This window comes from Carica papaya, chromosome 3, assembly GCF_054855325.1.
Source record: "Carica papaya isolate Zhongbai chromosome 3, ASM5485532v1, whole genome shotgun sequence".
NCBI lineage: Eukaryota > Viridiplantae > Streptophyta > Magnoliopsida > Brassicales > Caricaceae > Carica > Carica papaya.
Window position 1 is genome coordinate 10,745,842 of NC_142311.1, and position 17,100 is coordinate 10,762,941.

The window sequence follows — 17,100 nt, forward strand, 5'->3', positions numbered from 1 at the left end:
AATAATTACAGTTCCACAATTAACAATAACCATATTAGTTATTGAATTTTATATATTATTAACTTCAAAATAGGTACGTGTTGTATGTGTGCGTGTGAGTGTGACCCACGAGTTCATAGTTTGCTTTTAATCCACGATCTTACACACCTCAATCAGTAAATTGACATATAATCTAATATAAAATATTATGCTAAAGCTACGGCATATTCTTATTTGCAAGTTCATGAATGAGAACGATAGTTTTGTTTAACTCAAGATAATATATAAATTACAAATTAGTCACATCTTATGTCTATCATCACCATTACCACTTTTATAATTATTATTTATTTATTTTGGTTGTTTAATAATAAGTTTTTTGTGGGAATCAAATGTACAAAACAAAAAATATTTAGAAATTAAGAAAAAAATGGGAATCTTTGTTTGATGTTTTGTCGCATGTAAAAGTGATTGTGCCTTGCTGCCCACATCTCCTTATCTTCTTCTATTTCCTTTTAAGATTTTTGTTGCTTTTATCTTCCTCTATCCCCTTTTTAAAGTTCCATTTTGGTAAAGAAGTAGATTAATTTTTTAATCATAAAACTTTTTTATTTGTCTTTCAAATATAATTTAAATAAAATTCTTTATTACAATTTTTAAAAATTAATTAATTATTATGTAAGATAAAAATTTTATAAAGAAAAGGGTATTATTAGTTGATGGCAATAGAGAGATTTGGAAAAGCCAAAAAGAGTATTATAATTTCATGTTAATTTAACTTTAAGTTCAAGTTAAAGTGACATGTCACAAAGTAAAATCCTCTACAATGATTGGTTTTAGTAATTGGGTTTGGGATGTGGGGTTATGATTTGGCATGGAGTTGATCGTATATGCATCGTTCCATGTCACAACACTAACAATCATGATGTTCGTTTTCTTAATCTTCTTTGGGTGTTCATCCAATAATTGTTATCGCTTTAAAGTTAAGTATAATTGATGAAGTGAGTCCCCATGTGTATCTAAAATTTGAGGTGTACTTTGATTTTGTTGATTAGGGGGGAGAAAGTTACTAATTACTTACTATCAAACAAATTTACATGCTACTTTTTTTTTTTTTTTAAATTAATTTAGTATTTAATATATTATAATTATTTTAATTAAAAATATTAATTATCGTAAAACATTCATTTTATTTTTTTTTTTAAAAAAATTTAATAAAATTATTAAAATTTATTTAAATTTAATAATTACAGTCATATTAATAAAAAAAAATTAATTAAATATTATAAATTAATTAGTGTGAACGAATAATATATGTAAAATATAGATAATTTTATTAAGTTTAAATGAATCTTAAAGTGACAAATTTTAAAATTATAATCTTCAATTAGAATAAAAATATATCTTACAAATCACATCCTACTTATTATTTATGTTTTTCATGTTCAAATAATATGTGCGCGCGTGTGTGTGTGTATATATATATATATATACATGTAATCTATATGTATGCTCGATTTCATGCAAAATGGGTTGGTGGGTATCCTCTTTTATGGAGATCAAATCAGATAAAGATTTCGAAAAAAAATATAAAAAAAAAAAAAAAAAAAAAAAAGTATGGATCATGTTGCCGAAGATGTTCAGTGTGCGTTTAGAGCATTTTATAATTATAGCTTTTTGTTATTTTATTATTAAGTTAATGCGTGCATCGGTCAAATATTTAATTTGTGATTTGTTGAAAATTAAATGAGTCTCTACAATTATTTAATTAATTTTATACCGAGAAACATAATTAAGAGTTCACCTATATATTTTTAATTTCCTATTCAAATCTCTTTTGACTAACACTATATTATAGGAAATTTTTTTAGAATGCATTTTAAGTTCGCACACAATAGCAAATTTTTTAAAAATACAATTCATATAATATAGAATTTTACGTAAGATTTCTGTGGAAACCAAAGAAGATGTTCGTGCAGACATAATGAATAGAATAGAAAAGAGGAAGCAAAATCTGAGATGAATGTCAGAACACAAAACAAAATGAAGATGAAGATGAAGATGAACCCACACACACACATTTACCATTTTACGAGAACAAACAAGAAAGTTGTGAAGAAGACTCAGCTGTCTCCAAATTCCAAAACCCAAAAACTATAAACACATTTGACCTACGTTCTAATGTTCCCGCATTAGATTATTAATTAATGCCCGCATGCCATCGCCTACTTATACCCTTTTTATCAATCTTTAAAACAATTCAGAAAATTTGATATGAAAATATTTCAATCGTTAACATTAAAAATGAAAAAGAAGAAAAGGGTGGTTTGTAGGGTAAGAATGTTGGGGTTGGGGCAAGAAGAAGACAACGCGGAGGTATGATGAAAGCTTGACTTTTGTATGCAAACTTCACTGTGCTCACACCGACCATGTTTGGGGATTTGGGGGGAAACTTTTCTAAAAATTTTCCACTTGCTCCATCTGAATGTTTTGTCTTCATCTGAAATCCATTTTGGTCCAGATTAGTCTTTTCATTTTGCGTCTCATCTCATCTGGTTCTTTTCTCACGCTTCCCTCCTCCATTCTATTAATAATTAGCCGCGTGGTAGATGCTACATCTTCTCATGGTTGGGCTGGGTTCCAGCGGAACTCCTAGTGTTTGTGTGTGTGTGTATATATATATATATATATACACTTAAAGAAGAAGATCCATGTGGACGTGGATTGGTGTACGGAAGATCTTCCCCCATCTCCTTGAATCACGTTTGGAAATAGGCGTCTCTTCGGTCTAAGACCAAACCAGATCAGGATCAAAATATTCCTAATTCTCCCACCCAAGACCACACACTGTAGGAGGTTTGAGTTGGTACCGTCTAGTTTTTGGTCTAGTCTGTACCAAATTTTTTTAGTCCAATTTCTTTCAAATCAAGTGGACCCATTTTTTATTATTATTATTTTTTATTATAAAATAAGACATCGACTAAAATTAGAAACAATATATATATATTTCTCTATTTGTGTTTTTTCCTAACATAATAATAATTTGGTATCTGTCCTACTTTACTCTATATTTCATGTAATATTTACAAAAAAACTTAACATAAAAATTTATCAATTTTAAGAAATTCAATATCATGAATTATGCGATAATAAATCTTTTCTTTTTTATTTTTAACTAAGATTTTAATGTTTAATTTTTATAATTTTTACACTAATTAAACATTTTCGACGACGTGCTTTATTCACTTGTAACGAGAATGAATAACTTAAAATTTATACACAAAGTTCCCCAATATCCCACACAAATTTCTTTTCTATTGATTTGTAATCTAGCTGCTTTTCTCAAATTACAGGCTACTTTGACGCACTAGTTAAGATTTTTAAAATTCTAATAAGAGATACGCCTTTTGCATAACAAAAGTTTCTAATGAATTATGTAAAAATTAGAATTTTAAGTTAGTTGTTTATAAATTTATATTTATTTTAATTATCAAAAATAAAAACTTCATTAAAAATAATAAAAATTAAAATTTTATGAAAATTTCATATGAAATTAAGACAATATATTGTTTAAATTTGTCACCATAGATTTTTTGGATTAGTTGAATTAAATTAAATTTGATTCTCCATAAATCATGAACCGATTAATACACAGTCCCGAGCCCATGTCGAAAGGCCCATAGCTCTGATTGCTCAGTTTGACAACAACAAAACGACGACCATTCGCACGCTACGACCAAAACTTGAAGCTCGTCCAGTCATCCCCCGACGCCGAGAAGGACTGAACTGAAGACGGCGAAAGTCAATGGACCCTCACATCTGGCACAAGGTCGCTGCGATCTCTGGTATTACCATCTCTCTTTCTTGTTCAATAGATCCTTATTAACCTTTCTTTCTTTGGCATGTTTGGGTGTATGTAAGTTTTTGTACAACAAAAAATGGTGATTGGTTATCTGAGAATCGCTGGCTGTAAAATTTGTATTCTCGAAACAGGAATAGCTGGTCTTGGATTGGGTACATACGGTTTCCATGTCTTCAAGCCCCAAAACCCAATTTACAAAGAGGTCACTTCCTATTTCTACTTCACGAGAATTTACCCCTCGTCTTTCTATCTTTCTTTGCTGACTTCAATTTTGTTGCTTTTGTTTTCTTGCTTGCAAATAATGGAATCAAGGTGTGGCAAATAGCGTCTCTGTACCAATTAGTGCACACTGCAGCTCTAGTTGCTGCCCCCGTTACCAAACGCCCCAACATTGTGAGTTTTTCTTTTTATTTTCCACTTCTATCCTTTTAACTTTGTCAGTTTTCTCTTTTTGATCACTTTGGTATGTCCAGTTATCCAAACGACGTCTTAATTATCTCATTACTCCTTACTACCCGATTTAGTTGGTTATATGCTTAAATGGGTATGTTTCTCTCTGTGTAGTTTGGAGGTCTATTGACTTCTGGGATTATAGCCTTCTCTGGGTCGTAAGTGTCTTTCCCTCTCACATTTGCATACTGAATATACTTTGTATACATGAATACTTCCTTTAGTTAGTGGGTTTTTATTTGGCTTTTGATGTTTGTCATTGGTAATTTGCATTATGCTAAAAAGATTTAGTACTTCTTACTACTTCTAAGGCTTTGTCTGAAACAAATGAACAATGGAATTTCATTCTATTAATCATTTATAAATGAATTGAACAAGGAATTTGTTTGCAAATGAATTTGTAATAAATCACGATATTTTAAAGCATTTTGTGAAATTCAATTGAATCACTTCTTTTGAAATACAATGCACAAAACACTTGCAATAAGCCTCTTTCCTCCACACTCTCAATTTCATTTTAGAACCCACTTGCTCCATTCCATATGGAATTCATCTCAAAATGGCTTTCATAGTTTAGAGCAACTCTAAGCATAGAAATTAAATGAACTGCAGATTTTTTTTGATGAAATTATTTTGTTCCAATGTGTAAAAGTACCTGTCCTATTTCCTGTTTCAAACAATCTTTTCAGGTTTTAAGACCAAATTACAGTTCCACTAATTTAACCTCGTTATAGTCAAATTTCATGATTTTTTTTTTCTGTGACAATTTACTGCACAGGACTTGTTATTATGATGCTATTTTTAATAAACTACAGGTTTTGAACTGCAATTAGATCAAACCGCATGGTGAAACTGTACTTTATTATCTTTTTTAACGATGCCATCTTCTAGATTTGTTCGTTTTGGGTTTGTTATGCTGGAGAGGACAATTCAGTCCGGGAAATTGTTGGATTCTGCAGGTGCTATGTTGCAGCATTACTTGAAGACAGAAAGTATTCAACCTTAGCTCCACTGGGAGGCTTTGCATTTGTGGCTGCATGGGGAAGTTTGCTTTTCTGAGGATTTGAAGGTGGTTAATGGCACCTCTTGCACTGTAATTTGTGTATTCTTCTGAACTTGTACATTCACACGAGAAATTTATGGTCTTGAATGTAACACCCAATAATTTTCTTTATTTTTATTTTAATTTATTTTATTCTAATTTAATAAAAAAAGTGGTAAAGATTTGTTAAGAATTAAATTAAAAATAATTTTAGAAAAAATGGGTGAAAATTTAAGTTTTGGGGATATTTTTGAAAGAAAAATCGGAAATCAGAAGGTCGAAATGTAATTTAGAAAAATTGTGCCACGTCAGATGCCCGATCAGCAGCTCTCACCAACCAGGATGTGCCAGGTAGCAGAGGCGCTAACGCGGGCGATCCGCGTGCACGTGATCGAATGGCTGAGGTCTGTTCCCATGAGCATGGATGGCCCAGATTGAATCGCGTACGGATAGCTCAGATTGAATTACGATGAACGGTCCAAATTCACTTTCTATTTAATCGCGATCGGACAGTACAGATCAAAAGCGATGGACGGCTCAAATCAAAAGCGGATGGGTATAAATAATCTCATCCACACCCAAACCCTAACCCTAGTCGCTAGAATCCCTCACCGAAGAAGATAGCCCAGCCATCGGGAAGCCGACCGTCGTCATCGACCGCCGCACCGGAGCAATTTTCGATCGCCAAACGAGGTAAAAATTTCACCCTTTGCTCAGAATTCAATTTTAAAAACACCCATGACCAAATCGAAGGAAAAGGACAGACCAATTGCTCGAAAAACGTTGGTAAAGTCCGGCGGTACCGCCGCGGGATATTTTGAAAAGCGCCTCCAATGAGACTCTTCTCGATTCTCATTCGATGTGATTTTTTCACCGTTGTGATCACCGTTTCCTTCTCTACAAGTTGATCGGAGCAAAACACCCAACCGCAACGTGAGTCGGAGGAGCTGCCGCACCAGAGAGCTCTGCCGCCGGTGAGTTTCGATTTTCTACGTTTTTTGGGCTAACCGATGGTCTTAAGTGTGTTTTCTCGCAAGAACTGATGCAAATTTGGATGAATTCGGCCGAAAACAGCCAATCCGAGGCGGACCGCCGCCGCTTGCACGACGGAGCTGCCGTGCCAGATTTCTGAAATTGGCCGAGTAGGCCCTGAGACTGATTTTTTGGGTTATTTGAGATTTTTGTAGGTACTGTGAGCGTATTTCAGTTCCCAAAGAAAAATTTAGGGAACCTAGGGACCGTCCGTAGGCGCAGTAAACCATTTAGCTTTTCAGCGTCAAATCAAGTAATGATCCCTCACCTTATTTTCTATCATAGAATTGAAGTTTGAATAAATAATAATACGGTATTTTATATAAATTAAATAAATGTGCATAATTAATTACGGATTGCTAATGGAGCCTGAACTGGACATTGTTATTCGTTGATTTCTGTTGATTTATTTTACAGTTTAAAAACATGACAGTATCTGGTTTATCTGCTCTATGGTTTAAATGCATGTATTACTGTTTTACTTGATCACTGTTTGATTTTAGGATTTAAGATATGATTGTATTAACGGATGCATGTTCATTTATTTATGTGATTCAGGAAAGGGGTGTGATCAAATAAAACAAATAAGACGACAGCCTTACTAGATATCCTGGGAGATGGTGGACGGACCGAGTTCATATGGAACCCTATCGTGAATTTTGTCTTATATTGGACGGGGTATGGAGACTTGGTCATTTGACGCTCATACTGGACAAGGTATGGGGACGGCCCGCTTCATCCTCATACCGGATGTGGTATTGAGGTTTAATGTCTTGGCACTCATACCGGACCGAGTATGGGGACGGCTCTGTAATTAAGATTGTTAAGGTAAATAGTTCAGGTATAGCGGAGACACCCCTATGGATCCCCATGGATACTAGTGGGCTGGTAAAACGAGAAACGGTTATGATTTAGTTATTGTTAATGAATATGAATTTATGATATGTTCGATGTTATTGATTGTGTATGAAGTTATGATCTGTATGATATTATTGTCTTAGGTTGTTCTCATAAATTCTACAATGGTAAGTGAACTATAAATGATTTTACGATTGATAAACGAATTTGCTAAATTTAGTGCTCAATTAGTTGTTTTGATTTTCTACCAACCTTTACTTCTGTGCCGGTGATATAGTGTGATATCCTTACTGGGCTAGTGTAGCTCACCCCTTATTTAACCATTTCAGATCAAGAAAGTCTAGTTCCCGAGCCCGATCCGCAAGAAGATTGCGAGTACATGCTAGATACTTTATATTTTCATTTACTTTTTTTATTTTTCGTGTTTTTTTTCAGAGAATTCATTCCGTGATATTTGTTTAGTACTTTTAAGTTATTGTGCAAGGGATGTAAACCTTAACCTTTTATTTTGCTTTTGCACTTAAATTATTATATATTTCCTTTTGGATTTTCGAGATCGTTATAGTTGGTATCAGAGCCGCGTTCCTTGGACTCGTCCCTTACACAATAATATTTAGAGAAACACCAAACCAAAAAATTATCACTCAACCCTTATTTGTGAAATACAGGCACAGAGATATGAGGAGAGGAAGACCCTCATTAAACCAAGTAGCCCGAGATGATTCGCTTAGGGAAGATGTTGATAGGATATTTGAGATGCTGAAGAGACTCATTACTGCCCAGCAGGGCTGAGAGGAGAGGAGGGAGCTACCTGACCCTCCCCCGCTGCCACAGGTTGAGCCACCACTGCAGCGAGAGGATCCCGAGCCACCCCAGTATGACCCTACTCCTTCACAGTACCATCCGGCACCACCGTAGTATGATCCGGTGCTCCAGCCACAGTACCGCCCAGCACCGCCACAGTACAATCCGGTGTCCCCCACCGTATCAGCAAGTACCATCACAGGGCCCCCCAGTCTATCCCCAGCCTGACCCAGTCCCTCTTCCATGGGACCTAGTTCCTCCCACGATTGACCTAAGCTACATAGAGAGGTACAAGAGACTAAACCCATCTACTCTTGTAGGGGAATCCTCTTTTGAAGATGTCGAGTACTGTTTAGCAGAGACAAAGAAGGCCTTCAAGACCCTAGGAGTGACTTCTGAGCAGAAGGTCACCTTTGCTACCTACATGCTAGCGGGAGAAACAGACCGCTGGTGGGAACTCAAACAGACCACCCTGTCTGTTCCAGTTACTTAGGAACAGTTCCTAGTAGCCTTTCATGCAGAGTACCTCCCAAAGCATCTCCGATATTTGAAGGAGATAGAGTTTGTCCAGTTGGTCCAGGGGAATATGACTGTGTCAGAATATGCTAGTAAATTTTTGGAGTTGGGCCGATACTCCCCTGAAATGTTGTTGGATGAGGGCAGGAAAGCTATGAGATTCCATTGAGGCCTCCACCCAGAGATCAGACAGCATTTGTTCGTGCTGGAGCTCAGGACTTATTCGGTCGTTGTGGCCAAGGCACAGCTGGTGGAGAGGAGCTTCCACACCCTCCCTCAGACAGTAAGGAACCTCAGATCCTCAGCTCCACCCCACATGCCAGCACCTACTGCGTCTGTCCAATAGAATAAAAGGTCCAGACCGGTGATCTAGGCTCCCCCTCAAGCTCTAGTGGCAAGACGTACTAAGATCTGTCAGCATTGCGGCAGGGATCATAGGGACCGGCTATGCTACTGCCTCAACAACACCTGTTGCATATGTGATAGTTCCCAACATTATGCGAGAGAGTGCCCAAGGAACCAGAATCAGGGCAGACCTCCTATCTAGGGCAAAGTTTATAATCTCACCCAGTAGGATGCTGAAGCCAACTCGGACGTGGTACAGAGTATGTACACTATCTGTAACTATCTTGCTCATGTTTTGATTGACATTGGTGCATCGCATTCATTTATTTCACATATTTTTGCATTAAATTTTAATGTACTACCTGATAAACTTGATTTTATGTTGTTTGTGTCTATTGCTGGGAGTATGACACTATTGGAAGAAGTTATCTACAGGGCTTGTGTCGTAGAGATAGCAGATAGAAAATTGAGTGTGGACATAATAGAATTAGACACGAGGAATTTTGATGTAATTTTAGGAATGAATTGGCTAGTGGCGTATCACGCCACCGTAGATTGTTTTAGTAAGAAGGTTGTATTCAATCCTCCTAATGAGGAGTCATTTACGAATTAATAAAATCATTTACTACTTATTTCTTGATAACAAGTTTTCTTATTTGTCGAATACTTTAACCCTACTGTTTTCTCTAACTAGGCAAACTCAAGAAAGAGAATTATATTCAAAAGATTCCAGTAGTCCGAGACTTTCCAGATGTGTTTCCGGATGAACTAACCAGACTGCCAGTGGACAGAGAAGTCGAATTCACCATAGGCCTACAGTCAGACACCCAGCTTATTTCGGTTGCTGCATACCACATAAGCCGCGTTGAGATGGAGTAACTGAGGAAACAAATCACTGAATTGCAGGACAGTAGTTTTATCAGATATAGTGTGTCCTATTGGGGTGCCGGAGTCACTTTTGACAGAAAATGAGATGGAATGTTGACGCTATGTATTGATTACAGAGGATTGAACAGAGTCACAATAAAAAATAAGTATCCCTTTCCCAGGATTGATGACCTCTTCGATCAGTTGTAGGGTGCGCAGGTCTTCTCCAAAATAGACCTGCGTTCAGGTTACCATCAAGTAAAAATTAGGACAGAAGACATCCCTAAAACAACTTTTCGAAGCAGGTACGGACACTATGAGTTCCTAGTCATGCCATTTGGGCTAATCCTGTGCCCCAGCCATCTTCATGAATATGATGAACATGGTCTTTAGACAATTCTTAGATCAATTTGTTATCATGTTTATCGATGACATCCTGGTTTATTCAAAAAGTAGAGAGGAACATGCTCACCATCTAGCTCAAGTTTTGCAGGTTCTCAAAAGAAAGAAGTTATATGCAAAGTTGAGTAAGTGTAGATTTTGGTTTGAGCAGACCACCTTTCTGGGACACATCATATCAAATGATGGAGTATCAGTGAACCCTGAAAAGGTTGAAGCAGTACTCGGCTGGGAAAAATTGATATCAATTAAAGATATTTGTAGCTTTCTAGGAATGGCGGGCTATTACCGCAAGTTTGTTGAAGGATTTTCTAATCTAGCTGCTCCCCTAACCTGGCTCACAAAGAAGAATGTCAAGTTTGAGTTGAATGAGAACTGTGAAAAAAGTTTTTCAGAACTAAAGAAGTGGCTAACTACTGCACCTGTGCTAGCCTTACCGAGTGGATTGAGAGAATATACAGTTTACAGTGATGCCTCCTACTTAGGCCTGGGTTGTGTTTTAATCCAGCGTTGGAATGTCATAGCTTATGGGTCTAGACAATTAAAAAGTCATGAGAAAAATTATCTCACTCATGACTTAGAGCTTGCCGCAATCATACATGCCTTGAAGGCTTGATGCCATTATTTATATGGAGAGACCTTTCAGATCTATACCGATCACAAGAATTTGAAACACATATTCACTCAAAATGCGTCAGAAAAAGTGGATAGAACTTCTTAAGGATTATGATTGTGACATCTTGTATCATCCGGGTAAGGGCAATATGGTAGCCGATGCACTCAGCAGAAAAAGTGCAGGTATATTAGCCTATTTGATGGTTTCAGAATGCAGGTAGATTGATGCCACACAACAGGTTCGGCTTCAGGACTTGAGGAGAGTCACATGTTTGGGTCATCTGACCGTTCAGCCTGAGTTAATCCAGAGAATAAGAAAAACTCAGTTAGTCGATCCTGCCCTAGTAGCCCTCAAGAAAGATGTAGAATAGGGAGTTAGCTCAGAATTCCGAGTCTCCACCGATGGATTGCTCCGATTTCAGGACAGGGTGTGTATTCCATATGACAGTAAGTTAAAGAGAGACATCATGACAGAGGCCCATAGCTCAAAGTTTGCCATGCATCCCGAAAATACTAAAATGTACCAAAGTATGCGATCCCGATTTTGGTGGAACGGAATGAAAAGAGATATAACTGACTTTGTTTCTAAATGTTTTGTATGTCAACAGGTTAAGACAGAGCATCAGCGCCCAGGCGGGCTACTTCAGCCATTACCGATATCAAAATAGAAGTGAGAACATATCACCATGGATTTCGTGACAAGATTACCTAAGGCATGCTCAGGACATGATGCAATCTGGGTAATTTTCGACCGGCTTACCAAGTCTTCCCACTTCTTGGCCATCAAGATGACTGATCCCTTGGACAAATTAGCAAGAATGTATATTTAGAAAATAGTCAGATTGCATGGAGTTCCAGTGACAGTGGTGTCCAACAGGGACCCCAGGTTCACTTCTCGGTTTTGAAGTAGCTTTCAGCAAGTCATGAGAAGGAAGCTGTCCCTCAGTACTGCATTCGACCCTTAGACTGATGGACAGTAAGAAAGGACAATCCATACACTTGAGAATATACTCCGAGCTTGTATCCTTGACTCCATGGGTCATTGGGACGACCATCTACCCCTGATAGAGTTCACCTATAATAATAATTACTAAACGAGTATTGGCATGGTTACGTATGAGGCGTTATATGGGCGCCCATGCAGATCGTCGATTTGTTGGGAAGAAGTGGGTGATAGAAAACTGTTCAGCCCAGAGCTGGTAGAGGAGACTACATCCAAAATAGTTAAGATTATGAAGAACATTCAGACAGCTCAGAGCAGACAAAAGAGTTATGCGGATACCCAGAGGAGAGATTTAAAATTTGAGGAAGGCGACCAGGTGTTCCTTAAGGTCACTTCTTTCAAGGGAATCAATAGGTTCGACATGAGGGGGAAACTGAACCTCCGATTTATTAGACCATTTGAAGTCTTAGAAAGAATTGATACTGCCGCCTATAGACTAGTACTGATTCGATTGAGAGTGAAAGATAAATTTGAGGAATCAAATTTCTTTTAAGGGGGGAGAGTTGTAACACCCAATAATTTTCTTTATTTTTATTTTATTTTAATGAAAAAATGGGTAAAAATTTGTTAATGATTAAATTGAAAATAATTTTGGAAAAAATGGGTGAAAATTTGGGTTCTTAGGGTATTTTTGAAAGAAAAATCAGAAATCGGACATCAAAATACAATTTAGAAAAATTACGCAACGTCAGATGTCTAGTCAGTAACTCCGACAAACCAGAACGCGCCAAGTGGCAGAGGGCGTGACGGAGAGGCCACGCGGGTGGGGGGGGAGCCACGTGGGCGATCCGCATGCACGTGAGAACGGACGAGCCACGTGAGCAATCTGCATGCACGCGATCGAACGGCTGAGGTCAGTTCTCACGTGCACGGACAGCCCAGATTGAAATCGCGTACAGACGGCCCAGATTGAAATCGCACACGGACAGCCCAAATTGAATCGCGCACGGACGACCCAGATTGAATCACACACGGATGGCTCAGGTTGAATCGTAATGAATGGTCCAGATTCACCCTTTATTTAATCGTTATCGGACGATTCAAATCAAAAGCGATGGATGGTCTAGATCAAAAGCGGATGGGTATAAATAACTTCATCTGCACCCTAACCCTAACTTTAAGCGCCATAACTCCTTGCCGGAGAAGACAGTCCAGCCGTCGAGTAGCCAACCGCCGCTGCACCGGAGCAATTTTCAACCGCCAAACGAGATAAAAAATTCATTCTTTGCTCAGAATTTAATTTTAAACACACTCATAACCAAATTAGAGCAAAAGGACAGGCCGATTGGTCGAAAAACGCTAACAAAGCCCGACGGCGCTGTCGCATGGTATTTCAAAAAATGCCTCCAATGAGACCATTTTCGATTCGCGTTCGATGTGATTTTTCCACCGTTCTAATCACTATTTTCTTCTCTATATGTTGACCAAAGAAAAACGCCCAACTGTAACATGAGCCGGAGGAGCCGCCGCACTGGAGAGCTCCGCCGCTGTGAGTTTCGATTTTTAATGTTTTTTCGACCAACCGAGGACCCTAAGTGTGTTTTCTCACAGGAACTGACATAAATTTGGCTGAATTCGGCCGAAAACAGCCAACTCGAGGCAGATTGTTGTGCTGAATTTTTGAAATCGGCTGAGTAGGCCCTGGGACTGATTTTTTAGCTTATTTGAGACATTTGTAGGTACCGTAAGCGCGTTTCAGTTCCCGAAGAAAAATTCTGGGAACTTAAGGACCGCCTGTAGGCACAGTAAACCATTTAGCTTTTCTGCGTCAAATCAAGTAAGGATCTCTCACCCTATTTGTTATCATAGAATTGAAATTTGAATAAATAATAATACAGTATTTTGTACAAATTAAATAGATGTGTATAATTAATTACGGATTGCTAATGGAGCGTGAACCGAATATTGTTCTTTGTTGATTACTATTGATTTATTTTTCAATCTAAAAGTATGATAGTATTTGATTTATCTGCTTTATGGTTTAAATGTATATATTACTGTCTTACTTAATCACTATTTGATTTTGGGATTTAAGATATGATTGAATTAGCGGATGCATGTTCATTTGTTTATGTGATTATGTTTGATTTGGTAATGGGGACTAAGGAAAACCAGGAAAGAGGTGTGATCAAATAAAACAGATAAGACGACAGTCTCACTAGATATCCTGAAAGATGGTAGACATATTGGATTTATAGGGAATCCTACCATGAATGTTATCTCATACTGGACGGGGTATGGAGACTTGGTCATTTGGCGCTCATACCGGACAAGGTATGGGGACGACCCGCTTTACCCTCATACCGGACAGGGTATTGAGGTTTAATGTCTTGGTGCTCATACCGGATGGGGTATGGGACAGCTCTGTAATTAAGATTATTAAGGTAAAGGGTTCACGTATAGCGGAGACACCCCTATGAATCCTCATGGATACTAGTGGGCTGGTGAAACGAGAAACGGTTATGATTTAGTTATTGTTAATGAATATGAATTTATGATATGTTCGATGTTACTAATTGTGCATGAAGTTATGATCTGTATGATGTTATTGTTTTTATAGGTTGTTCTCATAAATTCTACAATGGTAAGTGAACTGTAAATGATTTTACGATTGATAAACGAATTTGCTAAATTTAGTGCTCCATTAGTTATTTTGATTTTCTACCAACCTTTACTTCTGTGCTGGTGATATAGTGTGATGTCTTTACTGGGTTAGTGTAGCTCACCCCTTATTTAACAATTTCATGTCAAGAGGACTTGGTTCCCAAGTCCGATCCGCAAGAAGATTGCGAGTAGATGGTAGATACTTTATATTTTCTTTTACTTTTCTCATTTCTCGTGTTTCTTTCAGAGAATTCATTCCGTAATGTTTGTTTAGTACTTTTAAGTTATTGTGTAAAGGATGTAAACCTTAACCTTTTATTTCGCTTCTGCATTTAAATTATTATATATTTCTTTTTGGATTTCCGGGATCGTTACATTGAATCTTGCCATGATCCTTTAAAACAAATCTCAGTTAGTTATCTACGTAAAGTTGGTCAGTGTATGTTTTTCTTTTCCTGATTCAATCACCTTTATCAGTGGTGTATACGTAATGAAACTATCCCCAAAAGATACTTAGAAGCTAGATATCTAAATAATTTCATTTGCTGATTTTAATGAATATATATCATTGCTAATTGTGATGACTATCGTGTTAGTTTCTTTGCTTGTGATATTTGGAACGACAAATACTCATCCTTTTTGTTTGTGATAACTAGAGCTCAGAGTATCATGATCTGTGATTGCTCGTAAATGAAAGCTATAACCGAAAGGTCTGTTATTGTTGGTTGTGTAACTTTTACTTGATAAGAGGTCTGTCAAATTGAAATTAACTATTGTCGATCCTGCTTAATCACAGTTGCTTATGGTTCTATCTTCGCTAATTTTTTAACGAGAACAGAGAGAAAAATGATCTCAGCCTCAGTTCTTGTAGGCTTTAGACTTGCATTCAAGAAGAAAATATTGAATCTGACTACACTCCAAAATTGGAAACATAACTCAAATTCGATATGGGATTTTATCTTTTTTACCTTTGTACTGTCAAAGAAAAAATCATTAACCCTCTGATGCTCATCATTATGGTTGGCCTCTGAATCAGGGAAGACACTCATAGTGGCAAGAGTCATGGCCTGCAGATAAAGATTTTGAACAAACATTAGGACATAATAGAATGAAATGATTTTCTTTTAAAGTAATCTTATATTTCACCGTAAGTCAGTAATTTTGTGAAGTAATAACTTATTAATATGTATAAATTTTTTTTTAATAGTAATATTAATATATTATATTAACTAGATAGTGTTTGTATATTAATTATAATATAATTTTTCGAGAATAACACTTGGATGTATAATGTTAAATGACTATAAAATTTAAAACAAATGATTGGGATTTTATTGTTTGGATTGATGGATTAACTACCATATACTAAAGTATTAAAAAGTCTAAAATGATGAGAATTTAAGTTACTTTCCACCTATAAGAAAGCTAATTTGCGTATACAATTGAAAGTAAATCTGTCACTCACGTGGCCTAGTGGGGATGGCTTTTGGCAGGATCAAGTGTTTGCTAGCTCAGCAATTTTGTGCCATTAAGGTCCACATATTCCTTAATTATATCATATAATTATCTTAGACTCTGGCTTTACATCCTCACATGGCACATGGGATTCACTAACACCCTCTTCAACGATAAAGATTAAAATTAATTAATTAATTATTAATTGCTTGAGCTTTGTCCAAAGGTGGTAAGATTAGGACCTCCACATGCGTTTGGATAAAACAATAGAGAAAATTTAAACTAGTGAATTGAATCCTTACTGGGGTCAAGCTCTGTAATCATTGCAGCTCCTCTGAAGGAACAAGACCCTCCTCTGTGCTTGAATTTCTGGTAGTAGTTATTGAAGGCATAAGAGGCGTGGTCCCTGAGAGTGTTGGGAAAGAAACAAGGCTGGTTCAGCTGAATTTTGCTACAGTCTGCACCTCCTTTGCCACAAGCCCAGTCCAGAGCAGCTTGCAGCTCATCATCTAGCGTCTGCTCATCAGCAATGCACCATTGCTCAAACTGCCCATCTGGTATTCCCTCAAACCCGCGTTACAAAAATCAAATATAATACTAGAGAAACAGCCAAATGGCTATACATATAATGACATATATGTAAATGGCATTACCTGATTCATGAGGGATCCTGGAGAGGATAAGCAGCGCAAGCATTATCCTGAGCATGGCAGCTGACGTTTTTCAAAGAGGAAAGAGAGAAATCAGCTATCTATCTGAAAAAGTCTGATGGCCACATACAATGGAGGAGCGAGCTTTATACATACATACAAACATACATACATACATACATACATATATATATAGATAGTTGAAAAGAAGATAAAAACAGAAATCAGAATTAGAATATCATGGGCGTTCCCCATGATAAAATGGTAAACGCGTGGGAGGGTGTCACTAAAAACAGCCAATGGGTTGCATGTAACATCTTTATGCCATTACTCTATAAAGAGACTCTTTTGTTCTGTAAGTATGACCAACAAAGCTTCTCATTTAAGGATGAATCTCTTAAATGAAAATTCATTTGTAAAAATTTTAAAATTAATCTCGTAAAAAATTATATTCCAATTCCAGTCCCTTCTGCCATCACGCACTTTTATAAACTTAGCTTCTGGTGGCCACCTTAGCAACTTTTCCAATTATGCAAATGGCAAAACTACATAATTAACCCATCTAATTTTCTCCAGGCCTCAGCTTACTCCTGCCAAATTAGGGTTTCCGCAGCTAATT

At 37.0% G+C, this 17,100-nt stretch overlaps 2 protein-coding genes across 4 annotated transcripts; one reads left to right on the forward strand and one right to left on the reverse strand.

Moving 5' to 3' along the window:
- The first annotated feature begins 3,665 nt into the window (after positions 1–3,665).
- On the forward strand, positions 3,666–7,336 carry LOC110808713 (uncharacterized). Of its 3 annotated transcripts, XM_088215700.1 has the most exons (6): positions 3,666–3,824; positions 3,973–4,043; positions 4,154–4,234; positions 4,406–4,449; positions 5,251–5,360; positions 6,924–7,336. In XM_088215700.1, exons 1-5 carry the CDS (start codon positions 3,785–3,787, stop codon positions 5,348–5,350), a joined length of 336 nt encoding a protein of 111 aa, XP_088071826.1. In that variant the 5' UTR covers positions 3,666–3,784; the 3' UTR covers positions 5,351–5,360; positions 6,924–7,336. The 3 variants fall into 3 exon arrangements, with proteins under 3 accessions (XP_088071826.1, XP_088071824.1, XP_021889981.1); XM_088215698.1 differs by lacking the exon at positions 6,924–7,336 and having other exon boundaries at positions 5,183–5,465; XM_022034289.2 differs by lacking the exon at positions 6,924–7,336 and having other exon boundaries at positions 5,251–5,465.
- A 7,816-nt stretch (positions 7,337–15,152) lies between these two features.
- LOC110808732 (Carbohydrate-binding X8 domain superfamily protein) lies at positions 15,153–17,050 on the reverse strand. The gene is made up of 3 exons (XM_022034319.2): positions 16,485–17,050; positions 16,134–16,385; positions 15,153–15,443 (listed from the first exon to the last, which is right to left on the reverse strand). Exons 1-3 carry the CDS (start codon positions 16,537–16,539, stop codon positions 15,409–15,411), a joined length of 342 nt encoding a protein of 113 aa, XP_021890011.1. The 5' UTR covers positions 16,540–17,050; the 3' UTR covers positions 15,153–15,408.
- Positions 17,051–17,100: the final 50 nt, after the last annotated feature.